This window comes from Oryctolagus cuniculus, chromosome 11, assembly GCF_051225735.1.
Source record: "Oryctolagus cuniculus isolate XC-2025 breed Fujian yellow rabbit chromosome 11, ASM5122573v1, whole genome shotgun sequence".
Lineage (NCBI taxonomy): Eukaryota > Metazoa > Chordata > Mammalia > Lagomorpha > Leporidae > Oryctolagus > Oryctolagus cuniculus.
The window spans coordinates 27,043,633-27,068,199 of record NC_142877.1 but is presented as its reverse complement, the minus strand read 5'-3'; the positions used below and the strand labels follow the sequence as shown (position 1 = coordinate 27,068,199).

The following is a 24,567-nucleotide window of genomic DNA, read 5'->3' as shown; positions in this document are numbered from 1 at the left end:
CGGGAGGGCACCTGGGTTCTACCTGGGGCTGCGTGCATGTGTGCGTGTGTGCGTGCATGTGCATGTGTGCAGAGCTGAGGGCATCCGGGCCTGGCGCCATAGGGCTCTCCAGCGGCGGGGAGAGGCAGTCGGCGGGGGAGGGTCCCTTCCTCCAGCAGCCCCCCGCCCCGCCCCTGCGCCCGGAGATCGCGGGCTCACGGCTCGGGTTCCCTAAGCCCGGGCGCAGGCGGCGCAGACCCGCCCTCCGGAGAGGGGAGGATGCCTTGGTGCCCCCCAACGCCATCCCCGATCCATCGCCCGCCGTGCTAACTCTCCAGACGCCCTCGCCAGCTGCGGGCGGAGCTCGATCCGCGTTGCTCGAGGATCCTCGGCCCCCGCCCCTTCCCCGGTCCCTCCCTCCTGGAGCCCCCCAGCGGCCGCCGCCGCCGCCGCGGTACAGCCCGGCGCGGCGCGAGCAGGTACGTGCGCCTCGGCGGCGGCTCCCTGCCGGGCCGGGAAGGGGGCGGGAGCCGGAGAGGGAAGAGACGGCGGTGGCGGTCGGGCCCTCGCCCTCCGGGGCTGCGCCGCAGCTGAGACCCCCGCGGGCGGCGCCGGCTGCAGGGAGGTGGGCGGGCGCCCGGGGAGGACGCACCCTCGGCAGCCCGGTGCCCTTCGCCGCCCGCGTGGGGAGGCAGAGAGCGAGGCCCGGCACAGGTACGCACGCGGGGCGGGACCTGCGGGGGGCGGCGGGAGGCTGAGGGCCCGAGGCAGGGAGTGGCGGCGAAGGACAGTGGCCTGACCTCGCGGCCCGCCGAAGGACACGCGGCCCTGGGACCCGGGCGCACGCCGGCCCCTGCCGAGCCCGGCCTCCCTAGGCCGCCTGGCTGCTCCGCTGCAGGCGCCACCCGGCCGGGCCCCGTTCGGCCTGGGCGGGCCGGTGGCGTTGGTGGTCAAGGGCAGGAGCAGGGGGCGTGAACCGTGGGCCGGCGGGCGCGCGGGCCCGGTGGGCAGCCGGGGAGCTGGGGCTTTCTGTGCGGAACTTTGGGTCTGGCAGCGTGTACCTGCGTGTGCGTGTCGGCGCGCCCGGGGCTTTGTGTACAACTTGTGCGTGTGTCTGTGATCGGGTTTGGGAAGCAGCGCTCGCCCCGGCCAAACGGCCCTCTCCGCGGGTGTCAGGGAGCGCGGGTGGGATGCTGGGCCCCGGGGGGTCTCAGGTCTTAGCAGTCCCAGGGACAGTTAACAGTCTGTCCCTGTTTTTGTGCGTGTGACCAGTCCTACGCCTCCTGGGGTCTGGGTACCACTGGCGTCAGTGCATCTGTGGGTCCCACTACGTGCCTTCCCCTGTTTGTGGGTCCCCCTGTGGGCACAGCCTCTGGGGAGCGAGTGTGGACCCGGGTGGGAATGGCAGCACTGCTGGGTGTGAGGCGGGCAGGAGCACGCCTGATATTGTTTCTGCTTCTGGGTAGTGGAGCCGGCTGGGACTGGCGTACCTGGTGGGCGTCTCTGGACCCGTGCATGAGAGCAGAGAGGGAGGAGGGGCCTCCTGTTCTCTGCTGCCTCACTCCCACATCCTAAGGGAAAAGTTTCGGGTTCCCATAAGGTGGAGAGCCCTGCTCCGGGAATTTGGGTGCCCTGACGGGGGTGTCAGTGTGTCAGTCTAGAAAAGGGGACCCCAAGCTGCCCTGGGAGCTGAGTTCTATGCAAGGTGCTGAGGGCTGGTGTGGGAGGGGCATCTGGGCACCCACATGCACCCTCTGTGGGCCCTATTTAGGGATGGGCACTCAGTGCTAGGCGTGAAAAGCCAACCAGCCCAGCTCTCCTTTCTTCTGTTCTCCGGAAAGAGCGGAAGAGCAGGAGGGCAGGAGGGCAGGGCTGCAGGTGGAATTCAGACTTATTCCTGCCCTCCGAGATGCTGTTGGTGGCTGTGAAACAGGTGGATGAAGTGGAAGGCCCACGGGGAGGGTCGGAGGAGCCCGGGAGCGGGGGCAGAGTGCAGCCAGCAGCCCGGGAGCGAGGGTTTGCAGGGTGTGGGTGCTAACACCTCTTAGGGTAGCTGCCTGCGACTCCCTGCTCCCCCACATGCGGGCGGCGTGATCTTGCTTTACACACTGGAGATGGCGCTCCTGGGTGTGCAGTCTGCCGAGGGTTGTCTGAGATGCTCCCCCGTGAAGCACCCAGCAGGAAGTAGGTGCTTGGGTAGGGGGGTCTGTGGGAGGAAGGAGGTGGTGGTGGGCGTGTGTGGGAAGGAGACATGGGCTCGGCGCCCAGATGGAGGGCCCGGGGTGTGCTCAGAAGATGCAAGTCCGTGTGAGGGGAAGGTCAGAAGGATCGGACAGTGCTTTCCCGCATGCAGGCTCCTTGAGCTTCCTTCATTGGTTCACTGTACGCATTCTCACTTCACTTGCTCATGTTCACACACACACACACAGAGAAGCTCTGAGCGTACACTCAAAGAATATCCTGCCATAGGAATGCAGAGAGAGAGAGTGTGTGTGTGGCACAGAGCCCCTGTCCGCCTGGCAGGCTCCGTGCCATGTACGGATTGTGTGCCTGGGGCTCTGGGGGTGTGCACGTGGAATGGTGTCATGCCGTGGGATAGGGATTGCATGTGACCCCGACTGACCTCTGAAGGTCATCCCTGCCCCTTCCCAGCGTGACCTCCTCACTCTCACTGCTGGGGAGTTTCGGACTCATCCTCCAAAGTCTGACTTAAATGCCAGCAACCCCCCAGAAGCTTCCCAGACTTTCTTGTTTGTTCCCATAACACCATGGCCATCTCCACCATAATCCTCCCCCCACCCCTGCCAACAGTGGTCACTTCCTGAGTCTGCAGGCTTTGCATGCATTAGTTTGATGAAATCCTCACAACAACCTCATGAGGGAGACATCCTTTATTCCCATTTTACAGATGGGCACACCAAGTCTGGAGAGGAGGTCACATCACTTGCCTAAGCTCAAGTGGTAGAACTGGGATTTGAAGCTACTTTGCCTCCACCATGGTGACAGCCCATTGCTAGTCCTTACTGAGCACTCACTTCTGAGTACTGAGTGTAGTGTATCTCAATCTTGGCATCTCTCTCGGGAAGTAGGGGGTAATGAGTTATTGTCCTTTTATAGGTGGGGAAACCAAGGCCCATGGAGGCGAGGTGAGTTGCCCACAGCCACACAGCAGCCCGTGGGGGAGCAGGATACTAACAGGGCCTGTCCTGCTGCGTCCATCTCCCCTCTGTGTGGTGAGCTCTCTTCAGGGGAAACCACACAGTGTGAGGTCGGCACCAGTAGGCACGTGCAAGAGGTTTGCTCAGTCAGTTCAACTGACTTTTTGTTTTCTCTTCTAGCGGCCAAGGGGCCAAGGGATGAGCTGGGACCCTCCCCTCAAATGGCATCTTCCCCTGGTCTGGAACTGAAGACGCTGAGCAATGGCCCCCAGGTCCCTAGGAGACCAGCTCCCCTGGGCCCAGGCGCCCCGCCCAGGGAGGGTGTGGAAAATGCCTGTTTCTCCTCAGAGGAGCACGAGACCCGTTTCCAGAACGCCACGAATGCCAGTCCCACCGGGGGTGTCCCTCCACTGTCCCGATCCCAGCAGGACGATCTGTCTGTGCACTCGGAGGAGGGGCCGGGCCTGGAGCCCGTGAGCCGCCCCGTGGATTACGGCTTCGTTTCCGCCCTGGTTTTCCTGGTGAGTGGGATCCTCCTGGTAGTGACAGCATACGCCATCCCCCGCGAGGCCCGCGTCAACCCGGACACAGTGACAGCGAGGGAGATGGAACGGCTGGAGATGTACTACGCCCGCCTGGGCTCCCACCTGGACAAGTGCATCATCGCGGGCCTGGGGCTGCTCACGGTGGGCGGCATGCTCCTGTCCGTGCTGCTGCTGGTCTCCCTGTGCAAGGGCGAGCTCTACCGCCGGCGGACCTTTGTCCCTGGCAGAGGTTGCAGGAAGACGTATGGCTCCATCAACCTGCGCATGAGACAGCTCAGCGGCGATGGGGGCCAGGCCCTGGTGGAGAATGAAGTTGTCCAGCTCCCGGAGCCCAGCCACACCCTGCAGCGGTCCTAAGAAGGAGCCTGCAAGTCTGGCTGCTTTAGCTCCAGGGCTGCTCCAAGGCCTGGGGGTTTCAAATGGAGCCTCCACCTGGGGCCAGTGGGAGGAGTCTCAGGGGTGGAGGGGGAGCCCCCTGGGGCCTGACGCAGGCCCCACTACAGTGGGAGCCCAGGGAGCTGTTTTGTAGCTTGAAGTTTTGCAAAAGGTTTTGGTTGGAGGATGGCTTCTGCTGCTAAAAATACAAAAGTTTGGAAACTGCTGCTCCTGGAAGGTGAGGTTTCATGGCCTGAGGACTGGGAGCTGTTTGGAAGGTTGCCCACCCCGTGCCTGGGGTCTGGGACTCCCGTTGTCCTCATCAGCCATGTGCACAAGTTGGGTGCCCTTGGCGGGGCCCTTTTCAGCCTGAACCATCTAGGGTGGGAGGCGGCTGCATGAGGAGGGGAGAAGGATGCACCTGCAGCACCCGTGTGGACTAACCCGCGCCCCTTCCCTATCCAGGCCTCAGCCACCCTGTCTGTAAGGGAGGGCTGGGACGGAATGACCCCTGGGGTCCCTCCGGTTCTGCCATGGGGACAGAAACCTGGGCTCTGTTCTGGCCACCCCTTCAGGGCAAGAGGGTGTCTCTGGGCACTGATCGCTCTCCATGCCATTTGCTGGCCTGACCTTGGAGCCCACCACTGCCAATCATCAGCAGCTCTCGGGGTACTGCTTTCAAGCCCCGTGGTTGGCCTGGGCTAAGTCCAAAGTCTCCTACAGCCTGGTTTTGGTCTTGGGGTCTAATTTCCTGCAGTCATGCATTTTATACAGTCAAGTACACAGCAAGGGCTTTGCTGTCTTTCTGTGGGCATGAGGCTGGCCTTTGTCACCTCCCCCTCAACAATGGGAATCTTATCCAGCAGAACAATCTAAATATTTGGGACTGGCCCTCCTGCCTCAGTCGTAAAGTGCGGCTACCAGCTCCGTGGGGAGGACTTGGGCACACCCGGCGTCCTGGGCGCTCTGGCTGCATCGATTGCTGTTTGCTCCTATTCGCTTGTGGAATATTCCCAGCCTCCTTCCAGGCTCTCTAAAGACCAGGCAAGGAAGCAGGTGCTAGGGGGCAGGAAGATGAAGGTGTTTGAGGATGGGGGGAGGCAGCGCTCGGTCCGCAGGGCCCTGGAAGTCTTCACACCAGTGAGCCCCTGCTGCCATGCAGGTCCTGCCTCCTGGGGCTCCTGACTGTCTTGCCAGTGGAGGGAGTGAAGGTCCGGGAGCCTGGTCTGCAGAGGCCTGATGGCCTGTAACACGAGCCCTCAGCCCGGGGAGTGGGCCATCTGCGCAGTGTGATGTCACAGCCCCAAGGCTGATCGAATGTCTGCTCTGCTCCTGCCAGGGGAAGAGACCCAGGGGGCGGAGGACCAGGCTTGCCTCCCTTCTCCTCTCAGGTTCCACCATGGTGTGAAAGGGGGCGGGGTTTGAAAAGAACAAAGCCCCAAGATGGTGGAGAGTCCCAAGTCCTGGGCTCCCACTGGTATGTTCACTCCTCCCAGCCTTAACAGGAGCAGTGGCAGGAAGCAGTGTGAGCTGTTCTGGGTAACTAAAGCTGAATGGGACATCCTGAGTAAGGGGCTCAGGTTTCTGAAATCCGTAAAGATGATAATAAAAATATTCAAGGATCTCTGTGACGGGGTGGGGGTGGGAGGACTTACATGGAGACGAAGCCTGTTGATGCTGCATCTGGGACCGTGAATTCCTATCAGGTTAAAGGCTCTGAAATGTATTTAGGGGCTGAATCTGTTAGAAGATCAAATCCCAGGAATCTCCGGCTTTCTTCAAGCCAGAGAAGCCTGCTCTGCGTTCTAATGTAAACTCCTTTAGAGATGTGTATAATGGGTTGAGGCAGTCATTACTTTGTCGGTGAATTAAGAAAACTTGAGAGATGCCAACATTTCCCTAAGATTGCAGCTGAGGTCTCCCAGCCGGCGGAGCAGAAGCAGGTGTAGGAAGGTGTGAGGAGCAGTCTGGGGGAGGGTGCTGAGAACTCGGCAGGTTTCTCTGGGAGTAGGTTTGGAGTCATCCCAGGGGCCCCTGTGGTCACTGGAATATGCCTCATCTCCCGGCAGACAGGCTTCTAGGACTCCCAGTCTGCTTTGCCAATGTCTGAACAGATACCGATTTTGGAGTTGGTAAGACCAGGATTTGAATCCATGTTTGGCCATTTTCTGTGTGACCTTGGGCAAGTTACTCGACCTCTCTGAGCTTGGGTTTCTGAGTGAAAAGAGCCTACGAGGGGAAATGACGCCGATCAGAGGTAACTGGATACGCGGTGGCCAAGGTCCAGTAACAGTGATGTTCCCTTTCCCCACCCCATTTGGGGGTGACTGCTGGGTCTGAAACCACGGACCAACACCTCGGCCTGTCTCAGACCCACCAGCTGATCTGAAGAGTCTGACGCTGGCCACCCCTGGCCCCTCGCCCAGTCCAGGGATCGCACTGGTGTCCTGGCGTTCTCTCCTGTCCACCTTCCTTCTCAGCTCGTCCTGCCCTTGGCAGCTGGAGGGAGCTGACGGGGCGGTCAGGTCCTGTTGCCCTCTGTCTGAATGCGAAGGCGCCCTCTTGCTCTGGCAGAGCCAAATTCTCACAGCCAGAGGCCAATTTCCTGCAAGACTAGCCAAGCCGGAGGGGCCAGGCCCCTCATTTGGCCCGGGCCCCTTTCGAGGTGCTGAATTGCCTTTGGTGTTTGTGGCTTTATTTTTCCTATGGGTGGCCCCCTAAATTGCATAGGTTTCAGGTCTCCCCAACCTGAGTCTGTCCCTCTCAGTGGCCTACAATGTCCTGCACAATCTGGCCCCTGGGTCGCTCTGACCTCACTCCAGTTCAGCCATATTTGCTTCCTTGTCATTCCTCAACTTGGCAGGCACACTGCTGCCTCAGGACCTTTGCATGTAGTTTTCTCTCCATATCTGCAAGGCCTAGATTGCACCTCTTTAGGGGCTCTATTCAAGATCACTGCCCAGTGATACCTGCTGACTACCCTGTTTAAAGTCTCTCCCACCTCCTGGCCAAACCCCACCCCGTTTTCTCCTCCTGGCCTAACCCCCACCCCCTTTCCTCCTTCCCTGCTCTGTTTCCCTCTGGAGCTCTTACCACCCCCTGGCAGGCCATGTCTTAATTTCTTGTCTATTCCTCCCACCTCCCCCACCAGACTGCAGGCTTCTGGCATTTCAGTCTAACTGGCTCATGCTGTACTCCCAGTACTAGAAACATCCACACATAGTAGGTGTTCACTGTTGAAGGAATGGATTGGTAAATGAATGCAACAAGTTTCCTGCACCTGCTGGGGCAGCCAGGCCCACACGGTGTCCTGGAGCCCCCCAGTCCCTGCCCAGCTCCTGGTGTCTCATCTAGAGGTAGGAGTCAGTGATGGAGAAGAGCTGAAGGGGCTTCAATACCACTGGTCCCTGTAGCTGGAGCTTGGGGACCTGTCTGCTGTCTGTGCTCCTGTCTAGGCCTTGATGAAGGGAGACCCTCCTCCTGCAGCCTTTTCAGGACAATTATGCTAGGAGGTGTTAGCTGGGTGTCCAGGAGCTGAGATCACCACCCAGAATCTCCCTGACCAGGCCCTAGGTGCCCAGGCCAATACCCAGTGTCCATCTCACTCCTGTCACTTAGCCAGGCCCCCTGCGAGTCTCCTGGCTAGAAATGCCTGGCATCCCACTTTAAATGCTCGCTTTCTTGGGATTGAGCATTCTCTTCCCTGGGAGTCCCTTAAAGATGTCTTCCTCCCCGCATGTGCATCCACACACAGGCACACGCCCATATGCCCATACCTGAGCAGGCACACCGTGCACACCCCTGCACTTCTCCTTCCTGACGTCTCTCAGAAGCCATGGACATGCATTCTCGTGAAGCAGCTCCTAGCCAGGGTGTGCTCTGGGTGATGGACCCTGTTTTCTCTTTCTCCCCCAGTCATTGGTCTTGCCGACCCCAGGCTGCCAACCTCACAGCCATTGCCCTACTTCCCCTCCCCCAGCTTGGCTGCTGTCTCTGTATCCATCCAGCGCTCCCTCCACCCCCCTTGCAGGGAAGGGGAGTTCCAGGAGAGTTTCCACCTAGCATTTTGGAGGGGACCACATGGTCCTGGGATGCAGAGCAGGCTAGCCAGGTGCTGCTGGTCACCCCTTTCCCTGTGGGCCTTTGGGCAAATCTCTCCACCTCTCTGGTCTCCTAGAGGCACACTGAACACCTTCCCGCTCTGCCTTCACAGACTGCGGGGCCAGGAAACACAAGCAGTTCTCCAAGGCTGCACACACAGCACCTGTGTCTGGAGAACTTCGAAGGGGTAGGAATGCGAAGGGGGGCATTATGATGAAGCCGTGTCAGGTTCTGTCATGGCATAGTGAGGTGTCAGTGGCACTGGCAAAGCCAAGGAAGTGCCCTTGGTTTCTCCTGGGAAGTAGACTTGCCCTAATGTTGCTGAAGAGGCAGGTGTCAGTTGGGGAAGGGAAGCTGGCCTGGGCTGGAGTGGTAGGGGGCGCCCTGGCAGTGGAGGTACTTTAGCACTTACTGGGCAGGTGTTGGGTATGTTCAGGGGTGCAGCACAGTTGGGTAGGATCTGGCCAAGAGGCTCCTCAAACTTCCACACCTCTCCTTTGGGGACAGCCAGTGCCACAATGGCCAGAGACTGGTTCAAGGCGGTAACAATATGGGCCCTGTTCTGTCTTCTTGTCAGTGGCCCAGACCCCCTGGTCCCCACACCATTCCTCTTCCTGGGCTGGGCTGTGTCCGAGCAGATGGCCAGGATGTCAGAATGCTGCAGAGGTGGCAGCGTGGCCACTCTCCAACTCCTAGAGCTGAGTGCAGAGGGCCTGGAGGCAGAGCCCCTCGTGGAGGGCTTCTGCCGGGGGTCGTGCATCAGGTCTGTGAGTGGGAGCATTGCCTCCAGAGGCTGGCGGCCTGGCTGCCTGGGAGTTGCTTGGGGCCTCCTCAGGTGCTCCGCATGGGAGGCAGCAGGGCTGGGAGCAGCACCTTCCCCAAAGGCTGCAGCGAGCAGTAAACGAGCTGGCGCTTGTAAAGCACTTTGCCTGGCGCATGGCTCTTCATGACTGCTCACAGGTGTCGGCCCTCCAGGCAGCCACTCTGCCTTCCTCCTGGAATGGGGTGCTGTGGGCTGGTCACAGGCTGTCTGGGGACACAGGACAGTGTTGGCCACTGCTGTGATGGAGGCAGGGTGGGTGGCGTGTCTGCGAGGGCTGCATGCAGAGGGGGTGCCTCATTGAGCTGGGGTCAGAAAAGCCTTCCTGGAAGGGAGGAGGGCTAACAAGGGCTGAGTATAAGGAAAGGTACTCGAGGCAGAGAGGAACAGCACCAGCAGAGGCTCAGAGGTCTAAACAGCCAGTGTGCCCTGGGTGTTGAGAGGAGGCATGCTGAAGGGCAGGGGCCCAGAGCGGGGCTTTGTGCTGCATCCCCTGCAGAATGGGGCTGACTGACCAGAGTACTCAAGTCACAGGGTCATTACCAGGATGGAATTCACAGGGGGACAGTTCGTGGCAGCCCTTAATATCGCTTGCAGAGGTGTGTGGCAGGAAGATCCTCTGATATCAGATGCAGTGTAGAGGTGTCTGTGACACTGTGGGATCCAGCACTCAGCCACCCTCCCGGGGTCCCCGCTACAGAGGTCACAACCTTAAGCTCCAGGCCTCCATCTCGGCAGCCCGTCCCGTCTTGGCCTCTGAGTCATCAGAGTCAAGGTGGCAGTGGCTGCTCTCCTGGACCTGGCAGGAGGTAAGAGTGGAAGGGAACTCACTAATCAGCTTTTCTGGCAGGAACGCTGGCCTCAGGGGAGCAGGAAGGTAGGGAAGAAGGCGGCTGCTATGCCAACCTCTTACTGGGTGGCGCAGTGTCTGGGCCAGCGCTGACTTCAGGTTAAGGGCAGTCAGTAAAAGGCAGCTCTCTCTCATCTCTCTTCCCTTCCTCCACTCTCCATCCTCCTCTTTGTGATTCCTTTGTGCCTCTCTTTCCACTGAAACTACTCAGGGGGGGTCAGGCGGCCACAGGTGAGTCGTTCCCATTGCTGACTCCCTGCCAGCTGCCAGACTGTCCTCCTCAAAGTCCCTCCCCTCCCCCATCAAAGATTAAAGCAGAGGCCCAAGTGCAAATGCCTGCAGGGCCTGGCAGGTGACACTGATGAGTGCAGCAGGTGGCTGGGAACAGCAGTGGCAGGATTAAAGGGGGCGCCTGCTCTCTCCAGCCCTGGCCGGCTGCTGCTCTGTGGTGGCTGGGCTCAGGGTAGCCAGAGCTCCAGCTTTTTCAGCGGCAGCTGGACAGCCGGACCTCTGTGTGGGTAAAAGGATGCTAAAGGGGATTATCTTACTGCCAGCGAACTGCGAACTGCAGCTGAGGCCAAGGGACTGTCCAATGGATGCCGCCTGCTGGGCCCAGACATCCACATCCTCACCCCCTGGGGCTTAATCCATCACTCCCAGAAATGGAAGAGCCCTCCAGAAGGGGACTGGCCTCTGCCACTGGGCTGGAAACTTGCAGAGCTGCAGGGCCTGCAAACCATCCAGGAGCGCCCATCCGAGCATCCTTCATTCTCTCAAGGGTTTGCGCACCTACTCTGTACTAGGCTTTGGAGATAAGTGTGGAAGAGAGAAAGACCATAAAGAGAATGTTCTCAAGAGGGTGCAAGGTGCATTCTGGAGCCCACTGTTTATGAACATGGAGACGAGGCCTGTTTCTGACCAGAACAACTCCTGAGCTGGCAGGCCCATGGGAACAGCCCAATGCTGGCTTGAAGGGGTAGTGATGCGGGGGATCAGGAAGGAGGGCGGCCCTGCATCCCCTCCCTGAGCTCTGAGGCCTGGAAGGCAGGTGGAGGGCCCTGGCACGCCTGGTGCTCAAGAGCTGCTGTGGCAGATGGTAGGTGACCGCCGCCAGCAGATGTGCTGGGAGCTTCCGGCAGACGTGCACCCTTTGAGGGCCCAGGGCAAAGCTCTCACCACCTCCATACACTATGTGTGCAGCCTATTGGAGACCACAGAATCAAAACAACCCCCTCAAACCCTAGAATTTAGAGAAAGACCACCTCCTCCCACCCTCTTCTCCATCAGCAAGACCAGGGAAGAGGCACTTCTTGTGGCTCTCTCCTCTTCCCCGACCACACCAGAGGAAGTCAGAGGGGACTTCTTGGAACTGGAAGTGAGTTGGAAAGTAAATTGGGTTGGACTAAGTTTGAAAGTGACCAGTTAACTACTGGCTGGGTCCCAGCTGCTGAGATGAGAAAGGGAGGTTTGACAGAGCTCAGCTGGATGAAAGGCAAACAGTGAACAAGCATGAGGTATTCAACTTCTAACAACCTAGAGTGTTCTGTGCCTGGCCCTCTTCTATGCCTTTCCAATCCTGCTCACACAGTCCCATGACTACCCCACAGAGGGGCCCATCATTACCTCCATACAATGAAGAGCTTTGGCCCAGGCAGGTTAAGGAAGCTGCCAAAGGTCACACAGTGGGTGAAAAGCAGAATCAAGTTAATAACCTGCTCATGCATCCCATCGAAGAACACGCAGGCCAGTCGGAGCATGGGCTGGGGGCTACTACTCTGAGGTCTGGAGTTACGTGGGAACTAGGAAGCTCTGCGGCAGGGAAGAGGAAGGCATATGGGGGAGTACTGAACTCAGGCCCACGTCCACTTAGGGCCATGGAATACTACTGGTGAGCAAGACCTTAGAGACAGGTGCACCTTTACCTCCATTTACAGATAGGAAAAGTCAGAGGGGATAGGATGTGTCCACAGTCACCATGGCTTAGCCCTCAGCCCATTCTTCTCCTCATATGCTTCTCACTTGAATTTATGTCCTGGGAACTAAGAAAGGATAAGGGCTCCTGTGGGTGTAGTCTGAAGGAGAGGGAGAGGGCAGACTCTGTATTTCGACCAAGACACCTGGGTCCAGTCTGTTTGTCCTCAAGACTGGGCCAGATGATCCAAGTGGACTGGGGAACAGCAGTTTGGCCTATCCTAATGACCACCCCCAGCAGATTGACAGAGGGTGGGCGCTGACCAGGGTGCTGAAGCTGAAGGACACCGTCTGCTTTGGACAGTGTTTAGTGAAATGCCTTGGTCTAGGTGGCAGGTCTCTGTGGCCTGGGAAAGTCACTCATTCAGTGGCTCTGAATCTACCTCTTTACCTGCTCAGTGGGGAAGATTAACTCTCATCCTACCAAACTTAGGAGGCCAAGTGACAGGGCCCTGTATACATCCCCCAGGGCCCAAAGTGGGCTCTCAGGAATTCACCCTCATGGGCTTTTTGAGTGTTTCTTCTGTAGAATGGAGGTTGTGATGGGTGGTTTTGGGTGCCTGTTCAACCTGGGTGCCAAGATTACAGGTAGGAACAGAGGCTCAATTTGCAAACAGGATGGATTTCAGTCTCAGACCATCCTGGGGATTAGGTACCTTCACACAGATCCTGACTTCACCCTGTAAGTGCCAGACAAATGCTTTTTTCTTTCTCTGGGGGCAGCCCAAGGTTCTTTCCTCTTGTCCTTGAGCTCCACCCTTATCTACTCATATGGTCTCATTAATAGTAGCAGCTAGTACCTACTGAGCCTCTGCAGGCTGCTAATAAGACACATTATCAGGACGGATCCTGCAAGAATTCTGCAGGTGGAGGTGGTGCTCTTCTTGCAGATGGGAAAGGCCACGTACTGGCTAAGGCAGCACTGGGAGTCACACCCATGTCTGCCCAAATCTGAGACCCCTTCTGGACCTAGAAGGAGTTACTGGGCCTTTCCAGCCCCTCTTTCCCAGTTCAAAAAATGGGGATGACACCTCAAAGATTTGAACATAATGAATGCTACCTTACAAGAGTGCTTATGTACTTAGACATACATGAAACACATTTGGGTGACCAATGAGGGTAAGGGAATGGAATAGATACTGGGGTTATAATAGGCACACACTTAAAACAGGAGGGTTCTTGCATGCATTAATCATAATGTGCCATCAAGCAGGAATGACTGACTCAATTCCTTGCATTTGATAAACAGGTGAAAAAAAGCTTCCACCCTTGAACTTCTTAAACTTTAATGTGCACATGAATTATGGGAAGAACTTGTTAAAATGAAGATTGCTGTTTGGTCTGGGGTGGGGCCAGAGATTCTGCATTTCCTGACAAGATCCTAGGTGATGCTGCTGCTGGTGGTGGTCCAAGTAGAAAGAATGGAAAGTCTTTCTTTCCCTTCTCTGTTCTCAAACTTGTGTGATTACATCAATCATAGAGAAATTTGTAAAAAATGGGTTTGAGGGCCTTACCCTAGAGATCTGGGTGGGGCCCAGGATGTACTAATGCATACTTAGAGCAAGTATCTCAGGAGATAGGCTTGGCACGCAAGGCTGTGGGACATCCACTTGGCCCGTGGCACCAACACAGATGGGAGACTGGCTTACCAGACCTCTGTCCAATGCACTTTACTGACTGGAAAGGTGGGAAAAGGAAAAGGGACCTCCATTGCAGCTACAGGTTGAGAGTTGATGTAGATCCTAACAATCAGAAGCATTGAACTAATCCTTCAACTTGGACCTGAGCTGAGTGGGGTCACGCTGGCGGCACTGGTGCAGCTCTGCAGTTCCTAAGCTCCAAGTCATGGCAATGACGACGACGTGATCTCTGCATGCTAACCTCTTTGGCTAAAAAAATTAGTTTCTTTTTACTACGACTGCAGACTTACACTTCAGCAGTGCCCTACTAATCTCTCGTCCCTCTGAACCCTCATCACATTGTGACTCACGACACTCACCTTGTGTGGCTCATCTGTAACAGTTAGTCACATGGTCCCCTAGGGCCCTCTCTTAGACATTGCCATCAACCCCATATTCCTCCAACCCTTCCACTTTGTAGCTCCCTTCATCCCTGCCACTAGTAGGGTTTTCTGTCATTGCTGCTTTTTTGCATTCTGGGGTCTGTCCTCAGTCACCCAGGCTTGCCACCCCTCACTGGCTGCCACCTTTGCTTTCTGATCCCATCCTCTGGGGGCAGATTCAGGGCTACCAGGGGTATGCCTTGTTGGCAGTCCAAGAGCAAACAATGCCTGGGATTTGGATGCCTGCCTTTGAGTCTCTCTATTGGTGCAAAAAGTCAACAATGGTCTACAAGCATGAAACATTTGACAGAGAAATCTGGGCGTGTGTGCCTGTGGGCAATCTTTCCTCTCCTAGGGGTAGAACCTGTCTTTATTGGAATTGTACCAAAATGGACAAGATTAGGTAACAGACTACAGATTCCAATTTTCCTGTGAAGAGACACATGAATCAGTTACAAAAAAGTGCCATTAATGACAACAGAGAGGGAGCCCACGAGGAAAGCTGGGTTCCAGAGTGAGGCTGTATGGGACTGGCTGCCCTCTTTTGAACTCTTGTCAACAGGCACTGGCCACCCAGCACAGGAACAGTCTCCATTCTGAGCACAATATATTCTTGGGACCTTAAGAGACTCTTGATTTCTCAATGGAGGTTGGCAGATGCTCACAATTAGATAAATGTGATGAGAAACACAGCCAGCTCTGAGAACTAGGGAGGAGACAAGCTAAGGAAGAGAAGGTGGGATGTGAGTCAGTGCATCCCAGAAACAGAACTAGTGGTCCATGGCATTTCACCACCAACAGACAATCACTTAGAACCAGGCCTTTATTGTACTTGTAAAGTCATTGGATGAACAATTAAATTTTGCACCAAGCAAAAGTGATGCTGTGAATCTCACTAGAAAAGGCCATGGAAATTTCTTGCATCATATCAAGCCGAAAACATCTCCCAAAGTCAAACACAACTCCTCTGCAGCTCACCAGCCATGGTCACCCATGGTCTATTCCCCATGGTGAGTGCCTCTGGTCTCTGCCTTGTTTAGCCTAGGTCAAATTTCTTCTTAAAAATAAATAGAAGGCAAAACCCACAAGATACCACTTCACACCCACTAGGATGGTGATAAGCAAGAAGATGAAGAATAACCAGTACGAGGAAGTGAAGCAACTGGAACCCTCACAAGTTACGGTGGGAGGGCCTAGTGGTGCGGCTGCTGTAGAAAAAAGCTTGGCAGAGTCTTGGAACGTTAAACACAAAGTTACCACGTAATCCAGCAATGCCGTGCCTTGATTCCTACTAGCCAAAAAGCAGTAACCCAACTGTCCACCAACTGGTAAATGAGCGAGCAAAATGTGACATATTCATGCAATGGGCATTATTCAGCTACACAAAGGAATGAAATACAGACAGATGTTTCAAGATGAGCGCATCTTGAAAACATTACACCCAGTGAAAGAAGCCAGAGACAAAACGCCACTAGGAAGTGACTCCACTTATGAGAACTGTCTAGAATAGGCAAATCTTTAGTGATACAGGGATAGATTAGTGATTTCCTGGACTGGGGGTTGGGAGGAGGGAGAAAGGGAGTGACTGCTCATGGGTATGAAGCTTCTTTTCAGGGTGGTGACAATGTTCAGGAATTGCATATGGTGATGGATGCACAACACTGTGAAGATAGTAAATAAAGCTCACTGAATCGCATATTTGAAAAAGGTGAACTTTTGGTCTGTGAACTGTATCTCAATAAAGCTATCACTAAGAAAGAACAGGTTATGAAGTGTGGATGTTTATTGTTAAGGCTACAATTTGGGGGTTCTACAAAACACACACCTGCAACGTCCCCACCTGCTGCTCGGGGAGGACTCACAGCTGGAGGGAAGCAGCCCACGTCAAATCCAGCACCAACAGCTTGACCAGGAAGTTCCTAAACACCCCATTCCCTGCCCACACGCAACATCTAAGACATGGCCTGTGCTCCTCCTTGATACAGGGAGACCCACGTAACAAACAACTGATTCTGAAGAGGAATCACTATATTTTCTGCTTCAGAAAACAGAAGTATGTGTATGATTGTATTTTCAAACTTTGCTCTAGAAAACGTAAGTGGAAAATTTATTATTAATCTTATTTTTTCCTTGAATCAGACACACTGATCTACCCTCCCTGCCTGATGTCTCCAGTCTGATGTTCCTTTTACAGATGCTTCCTGTTATAATAAAGGATGCTTTCATGAGCAAATCGCTCCCGATCCCTTTGGTTACAGGTATGATCTGATTCCCAAACCAGAACTCATATTTCACTAACCCACCAGCCCTCAAGGAAGGAGGTTATGAGCAAGGATGGCATCTGTGCCTCTGCCTGATATCTGGGTCTTTCCCTAAGTGCACAAATGTTCTAAGGGGTTCAAAGCTGTCAGCTACCTCTGGCGTCTTGGTGTTTGACATGGAAAGGGCCTGCTCCTGCAAGCCTCCCACCCTGGGCCTGAGGGTCAGTTTAGCTTACTGCTACCCATCCTCAGGCTGAGCAGAGGAGCAGCATAGAAACAGCCTAGCAGTGCTTCAGCAAAGCTACAGGAGCCTACTGCCCACAAGCAAGCAATACGTCCTAACTGCCGGGAGGGATCAGAAAAGCTGAGAAGTAAAAGGACCCCCACACATCTGAAACGCCAGTGGGGAAGCCAAAGTGACTAGTGCCTGGACCTGTGCCTCTGAACCGCAGCTGTAGGGTGCTCTTTCCACTGTAGCACAGGGGCTCATCACTGCCCACGTGGCAGGCCTCAGCCTGAAAAGGATCTGGAGAACACCAAATGTCAGGTGGGCATGGACACAGGACAGTGGCTTCCAGAGCTGGGGCTCCCTGTTCCTCCCGAATTTCACCACCACACTCAGACAGAGCCCATGCTGCCGTGATCTTGACTGGGCGAGGGACGAGAGAGAGGGAGACTCAGTAAGCAGTACCAGAGAGCCTTGACTTTCAGTCTGCTCCTTCGGCCCAGTTCCTAGGGGCCCCAGCCAGAGAAAGCAGCACTGATGTTTCAGGGCAGGGAAGGATCTCTCATTTCATAGGTGGGCGAGAGGCCTAAAAGGTGGGACTTGCTTAGGGTCACTCAGTGAGTTAGGGCAAAAATGAGATTAGCCTCTAGGTCTGTTCTGTTTATTCCTCTGCTTATCAGGCTACTGCTGCCCAGGGGCAGATGGAGCTGAGGGCCGGCCCAGAACAGGAATACGGGAGGACTGTGCCCTTGTCAGAGTGATGCAGTCTTTCCACAGTGTGCCTGCCCTGTCCTAGGAGACCAGTGCATTTCTAGTCACTCATTTTCTATCCAAGGAGTCGGACCCATCTTAGCGATCTCAGGAGCAACAGCAGTTTATGAGCGCAAGTGCCTGAGAAGCAAGAGCAGGCCCTGGGCGGGAAGAGAGTTGCTGGGCCCTACAAAGACTAAAACTCTAAAGCCTTGTCACCAGAAGGAGCTGTGTGCATCAAAGCAAAAAGAAAAGTGAGAGACCGGCAACGTGAATTTTGTATTGACATTTGGTTCTTCATAATAACATCCAAAATGCGTTCTGTTCTTATAGCGCTGTGACTGGGACTCCGTCGGGTGGAGGGTTTATGTTGCCGGAGGCTCCCTTGGAAAGTAGGGAGGAGCTGATGGTGTGAGATCTTTGGGACCTAAGGCAGCCGGGTGGAGAGCTGCAGCAAGTGCCTCAGCTCTGATAAGGGGAGGGGAGGCAACCCCAGCCGGCCAGCAAACACATGGGCAGAGTCCCTGGGCCCCAGCCCGCAAGAACACGGTTGCTGACGGGGCCAGTGGTGGCAGCTCCAGGAGAGTGGAGAGAAGGCTGGGATGTTACATTCTTGAGGCCTTCACAGGTACATGTCATCGTAGCCCGGCGGGGGGAGATGGTCTGGGTTAGGTCTGGAATGGAAAGAGGGGCTGGTGAGTCGGAGTGCGGGAGGGGCCGGAGCACACAGGCGGATGGAGCCTGCCCCCAGGGTGCTGTGGTGGAGCGCGGCAGTTCAGACCACGACTCAAGAGCCTGGGTTTGATTTCTGAGTCCCTCACCCGGGGTCAGTGACCTCAGCTTTCAGAGCCTCAATGTCTGCATCCATAAACATGAGGATAGTACCACCTACCCAAGACTGCTGACAGAGGATACAATGAGTCTGACACATGCTTAACTTCTAGTTAGGGGTAGCTCTTCCTCCTTCTGAGTCCTCCCTGGAGGGGAGCTAGGGGAAGGGAGGCACTCAGAGATGGCGAGCTCCTGGAAGGCTCTATGGAGGCAGCAGACAGCACCACGGTAGAGGCTCTACCGTCTCGGCATCAGTGGGTGGAGGCAATGGCAACTCTGCTCCTGGTTTCAGAGACTTTAGCTGCCACTACACGGAACTGAACTGCCATCAGGTCCCGCTTCTCAGCATACCTGGGTGAATACCTACCCTGATGGGCTGGTCCCAATGGGTCCAAAGGGGTCAAAGCGAGCTCCTGGGGGTACAGCGCCTGGCGGAAGCCGGTTCGGGAGGCCTGAGGATGGGTCAATAAGTGCTCTTGGGAAGCCAGATCTCAGGGGATCCACAATCATGCCACCTCTCCGACACCTGAGGCAAGAAGGCAAACTGGGTAAGCAGCCATGGCAAGGACTGCCCTTCAAGCAAAGGTGAAGAAAGGGGGCGTGGATGAAGACTGACCGTGTCCACTCTGAGGGTCTGACAGTCATGTGAATGGTGCCTGAAAGCCAGCAGGAAGCTGGCAAAAGCAAGAATGCTAAGGGACTGTACTTTTGGTTCTGTAGGCCTCCCTGAGCCTACTGAGAACCCTTGTTATGTCCTATACCCAAGCGGGGTGATCTGATCAAGAACAGGAGCTGGAACTGGCTAAGGTCAATACAGAGCTGTCACAAGGCTCTACAGGGCATATGTTAGGTTGAAGGACTAATAACTAAAAACAACCCATGAAGCCAGTTTCTTTGGCTCTGTTTCCCTTTTGGGCCTCAGAGCCATCTGAGCCTGCCTGTAGGTTGCCCAATTCTGGCTCCTGACAGCATCTGTCCCCCAAGGAGTTCCATGAACCTGACCTCACATGCTCCAACTAGGAGAGTGAGCTGCTATTCCCCCGAGGTCACTGTTCAGGCTGCACTGGAGAGTTAAGTGACTTCCCCTCTATCTAAAGAGGAGATGTCTAAGTTGGGGTCACCTTGCAGCAGAGGCTAAATCCAGTCTGAATTCTGCAGAGCAGACAGTGCATAGCCGAGGCAGCAGTAACTTTATGGGGTGTATGGCAAGGATCACAGACAGTCTAACGAGGCTCAAAGACTCCCTTTATCTAGCGGGGCAACCTCACAACAACCCTGAGCAACGTTCAACTCAGCGGCCCACTGTGTGCTCCTCCATCAGTGCCTGGGCAATCCTGAGGCGGCCCCCGTGCTGCACTCGGGCGCTGCTATGGGCACGACGCACAGTCAACACCAGGGCTTGCTCAGCCGCTTGGCAACAGCTTCCTCCTCCACCCCAAAGGAAAGCCTCAAATTAGAAGATGAGCTGGGGCTGAGAAGCCACGGGAGCCGGTTAGGTTGCTGCCACCTCCCCAGCAGTACTCACCCAAAGGGGTCTAGGTCTTCTCCCCCGACGGCAAACGGGCCCAGGGGATCACACCTGAAACAAACAAGGAACAATTACCACACGTCACAGAGCAGCCAGGCGCCAGGCAGCCAGGGGCTCGAACCCAATGCCTGCAGGGTCAGAAAGGCACTTCCAGGCAAGGGGGACGGGTCCCTGCAAGAGACCGTAACACAAGGAAGGGATCCTTCCAAGGGGTCCTTGGCACAGATGAATACCAGTATTATAGCAGCAATTACGTGAAAAGGGCTCATCACAAAGCTAACCACATGGAGAATCTGCCTGTTTAAAGCTAAAAATATTAACAATGGTAACCTCCACATAAATTCTATTTTATTCGACCCTTTCTCTGTATAATGAACAAAGAACTTTTCATCAGAAAGTTATTCTAAAACCCAAACCCCAAAGCTCAGGTTTAAATGCTTCCCAGGAGTAACAAAGGCACGGAGTCTCAGCAGCCGGAGCTGTGCCTCTTATGTTTGTTCACCGTGGGTCTTGCATGAGCTCTTCCACTACTACACTGCACTGTTTAGGCACTGGAGCCCTCTGGAGCGTCATGGGCCACAGCCACTGTCAGTTCTCAACAGTCTCCTCTCCAGTCCCCCCACAAAGCCTGTTTTTGCCTTCACTGACACTGTGAGCTGTGAAAAGGAGTGGCTACTTTCTGGAGGACAACTCAACATCCTCTCTCTAATGCATACACAAAATAGAACCTGGCTTTTGGAAGTCTTGTGTAGCTTTATATTGAGCCAATAGTTAAATGCCTAAGTATCCATCTTAAATTAAGAATACAGAATTCAAATGAAAATATATCTAACAAAGACTTTAAGCAAGGAAATTGGCATCAGCTTAAATGGGGACCAGTCTGGTATCACGTGGTATACTCCTAAATGCAGCCATGGAAACAACAGAAACAATGTCCTCAGAATGTTTTCAAAATGCTTTTTCTCAAGTGTGAAGTGCGGGTGTGGGGAGGATTATCAACAGCAATGGGAAATCAACTGTGAAAAGTACGTGTGTGGGGGCGTGTATGTGTAAACAGAGCTACAAAGAGGCATTCTCAGAGTGTAAACAGTGACAGCACTCCTGGATGGGGAGTTTCTTCTCCACACCCTCCTGTGATTTTCTATACAGGATCTGTATACAGTAAGGCAGAGAATTAGTATTGAAGAAAATGTGCTTTGGAATCTGCTTGGAGCTCTGCAAGCAGTACAAAGCCAACAGTTCTGGGGTTCCCGCAGCTCCTGCCAGAACACAGGGTCGCTTGATACACAGCAGCTACCCTACACTTACAGGAAAGAAGCCATTAATTAGAGAACTGGGAAGAAATCCAAACAGGCGCTTCTCCATCGGTTTCACCTAATGGGCTGAAAAGGATATTGCAACTGAAGCAGATCAGGCCAGGTTTCCAAAGGAAGGAATTATTCGTGACCTAGGTTATTGTTCCCAGGCCACGGCTCACGGAGCTAGTAGTCAATGTTATTGGTGGCCTCCGACATCCTGCCTCACTGGAGACAGACCAGGCGGTGCCAGAGGGCACCCTGCCCACTACAGAATGGAAACAGGGGGGCTTTTGGTGGCTGTTAAAACGCCTCCAAGTAAAGGGCCTTGACTGCTCCTAATTTCTGGACCACAGCGTGTGGGAAGGGAGAAGAAAGACAACAGTGAAGGCTAGAAAGGCAGCCACAAGTTCCACTCTGCTAATCTGCGCCCTTGAAATTTCACAGCACATTCAGCAGTCACTACAACCCACGCACATTTTGGTGAACTCACAATGCACAAGCTTAGAATCTGACAAAAACAACACAGGGGGTCCGTCACCTCCCTCAGAGCCCCCTTGGCCGACCCTCAGTTTGGATGTGTGGAGATGAACTTATGGGCATTCAAATGCAAGTCATTTTTGTACAAGGATACTTTGAAACATTGTGGGGGGAGGGAATGCAATAAAAAATGTTATGATGCAAAAAATCTTTGAAATCACACATACTTTTTTCATAACTGCATTTTTCATGACATTTTTGAAGACCTCTTGTATGCATGGATTTTAAAATATGTTTGCATAGAAATAAACTTCCCTTTTAATCTCATTTCCCATAGACTTTCTGAGGCAGCCTCGCCTCATCCAGGGCCTCTGAATGCAAGCTTCTAGTGCTCACCTGCTGATCAGCTGCAGGGAAGAACCAGCTGCTCTAAGCTGTCAGGAAACAGGCCGGGGCTGGGCCCACTGGGGAAGTACCTCCCAGCGGAAAAGTGGCCTGCTAAGCGGCTGGGGTGATCTTGAATGCCAGGGATGTCTTCCTCATGTGCTCCCCTTTCCTTTCCTGTAAAACCCACATGCCTTGTCTGGGCATGGAAACCAGCTGCTGCCCTTCTAATGGCCCAGTGGCCCAGTGAGTGAGCTGGACAGGCCTCAGGGCTGGGAGCCACAAGACGTGCTCTCTACTTCACATCCTGGATCTTCTAGCTGGCTGGCAGAGGCCTGTACCTCAGCCTTTGGGGTCTGCTATGATGTGGAAACACAGTATCGGATGTAAACAGATGTCTTGACAGGAAGGGCCTGGAAGAAGGGGACCAGGAGCCACATTTGTTTTCTGTCAAATGCTGTGCAAAACTTAGGTTGTTTTTTCCAATTTAGTTTTCAAAAGATGACTTCATAAAATCTGATTTTCTAAATAGTAATGCATTCACTAGCTTTAAAATTGATGAGTAACAAAGGACCAGACGCTGGTCCCTTAGAAAGGTTAGATTGTGAGGCCGGTGCTGTGGCGTAGCGGGTGAAGCCACCACCTCCAGTGCTGGCATCCCATTTGGGCGCTGGTTCTAGTCTTGGCTGCTCCTCTTCCTATCCAGCTCTCTGCTATGGCCTGGGAAAGCAGTAGAAGATGGCCCAAGTCCTTGGGCCCCTGCACCACGTGGGAGACCAGGAAGAAGCTCCTGGTTCCTGGCTTTGGATTGGCACAGCTCTAGCTGTTGTGGCCATTTGGAGAGTGAGGCAGTGGATGGAAGACCTCTCTCTCTCTCTTTGCGCCTCTCTAATAAATAAATCTTAAAAAAAAGATAGGTTAGACTGTATACCAGCATATTTTCTGTAACACTAACATCCTAGCATTTCCATAAAATGAATGAGATTCACACTTCAGTGGGATAAATGCATTTATGAAGAGCTGCAGGCCACTTCCAGATAGGTTCTGGCACCAAGCTCATGACACAAACATTTGGTTTTTGGAGCTCTTTTGATTTTAGAACTGTAGCTAAGAGGCAGTCTCACTGTAACAGGCAAACATCTCATTTTTAAACCTGTCCCCAGCCCATAGTCTTTCCACAATGAACACCACCTGTTTCTTGTATGCGCCTCCAAAAACACTGCACAGAGGAGCAAATTATGTGCCTCCCTCACCTACTTTAACAGCTGCATGTGCTGAGCTCAGCAGTCCTCTGAGTAAGTCTGATTACCACCCCTGATTTTAGAATGAGGAAACAGGCTCTGAGGGGCAACATTTCTTACAGAAATCCACAGAGTTGGGTAAAAGACAAAGATCAGGTTCACACCAGGCATCTTTAGAACCTGGGCTGTTGCACTTGGTGTTGAGACCACTTACTTCTTAGGTGGTTACTGTAATGTTCAGATTTAGATCCACCATTTTACTATTGGTTTTCCAATTATTTCCTCTATTTTTTATTACTCTGTTTATACTACTAAATTTTAAATTTACTATGTTTTAGACTACATCTCTTCGTATAGTTTTGTTGTTGTTGTTGTGTTTTTTTTTTTTTTTTAAGTGTTTGCTCTAGAGATGATGATCTCTTACTGGACTTTTTAGTCTATTTCAAGTAGAATGTAGAAACCTTAACATTACACACAGGTCCCCTTAATTCTCCCCTCTTAATGCTACAGTTTCATAGACTACATTACATCTACATACATTGAAAATCCCATCATCTAATGTCATATTTTTGGATCTCAATGGAAAAAACCCACATATTTTACAGAACTCCAAAGAACAGTCCATTACATTGTTCAAGATATTTAGCCTTTCTATTGCTCTTCCTTTGTTCCCGATGCTCCAAGTTTCCATCTGGTATCGTTTCCCTACTGTCTGGAGAACTTCTTCTCGAGAAGCTCTGTTGACTCTGATTTCTTAGTTTCTTTTCAAGAAGAATATCTTAGTATCCTTCAGAAGTGAAGGTGAAATAGACAACGTACTCAGTGACTAAAATTCTGGGTTGACATTTTTTTCCGAGTATTGTTCTCCTTTCTGGCCGCCATGGTTTCTGATGAGAAATTCACAATCCTTTGACTCCTTGTTCGTCTATGAGCAATGCCTTGCTTTTTTCTAGCTGTGTTTGGAATTTTTTTTTTCTATCTTTAGTTCAGCAGTTTGATGATGATAAGTTCTGGTTTATATCCCTTAAGATTTGCTGAGTTTTCTGAATCTGGAGGCCTACTTGTTACATCTGAGGAGTTTCCAGTCATTATTTTCTTTAAGCTATTTCTTCTGTACTTCGCTTTTCTCTCCTGGACTCCAGTGGCCCTAAGGTTAGACCTTTTATGACTGTCCCAAAGGTCCCCGAGGCTAAGCATTTTCTCTATTGTTCAGTTTCTACTCATCTATCCTCTAGTTCACTGACTCCTCATCAAACCTGTTCTGATACTGATGCATCTACTGAGGTGTTAACTTAGATCACTGCATTTTTCAGCTCTAGAATTTTCACCTGGCTCTTCTTCAGATCTTCTCTGTTTATCTGCTGAAACTTCCTTATCATTCTGTCCGTTGCTCACTTCTAGGGGCATTTCTTTAAAGTTGCTTAGAAATCTTTGTCAGATAATTCCAACATTCGTGTCATCTCAATAATAGCAAATACTGATTGTCTTTTTGTGAGCTGAAATTTTGACTCTTTTATGCCCAGTGATTTTGGAGTTCTATCATAGATATTTTGAACATTTTGATATGAAGTTTGGAAGAATCCTGGTACTTTTGTTTCAGCAGGCAATCGACTTGGTTGGGTTTGGGTTCCAAGATCTGGTTTCATTGTCAATTCTGTTTTAAACCCTTTGCATACATGTATGCAAAAGGTGTGGCATAGTGTATCACAT

At 53.2% G+C, this 24,567-nt stretch overlaps 2 protein-coding genes across 3 annotated transcripts in view; one reads left to right on the top strand and one right to left on the bottom strand.

Moving 5' to 3' along the window:
• The first annotated feature begins 225 nt into the window (after positions 1-225).
• Positions 226-4,176, top strand: TMEM74B (transmembrane protein 74B). 2 transcript variants are annotated; one of them, XM_051845159.3, is made up of 2 exons: positions 226-458; positions 3,318-4,176. In XM_051845159.3, the coding sequence occupies exon 2, from the start codon at positions 3,359-3,361 to the stop codon at positions 4,037-4,039; it is 681 nt and encodes a 226-aa protein (XP_051701119.1). In that variant the 5' UTR covers positions 226-458; positions 3,318-3,358; the 3' UTR covers positions 4,040-4,176. The 2 variants fall into 2 exon arrangements, with proteins under 2 accessions (XP_051701119.1, XP_051701120.1); XM_051845160.3 differs by lacking the exon at positions 226-458 and adding an exon at positions 474-693.
• Positions 4,177-17,358: 13,182 nt separating this feature from the next.
• Positions 17,359-24,567, bottom strand: part of PSMF1 (proteasome inhibitor subunit 1) — a 40,758-nt gene continuing 33,549 nt past the window's right edge. The window contains exons 5-7 of the mRNA XM_070051979.2: positions 19,455-19,508; positions 18,297-18,455; positions 17,359-17,772 (exon numbers count right to left, since the gene is read on the bottom strand). Coding sequence (XP_069908080.1) covers positions 17,721-17,772; positions 18,297-18,455; positions 19,455-19,508 — 265 coding nt within the window. The 3' untranslated portion in view covers positions 17,359-17,720. The remainder of the gene's footprint in view (positions 17,773-18,296; positions 18,456-19,454; positions 19,509-24,567) is intronic.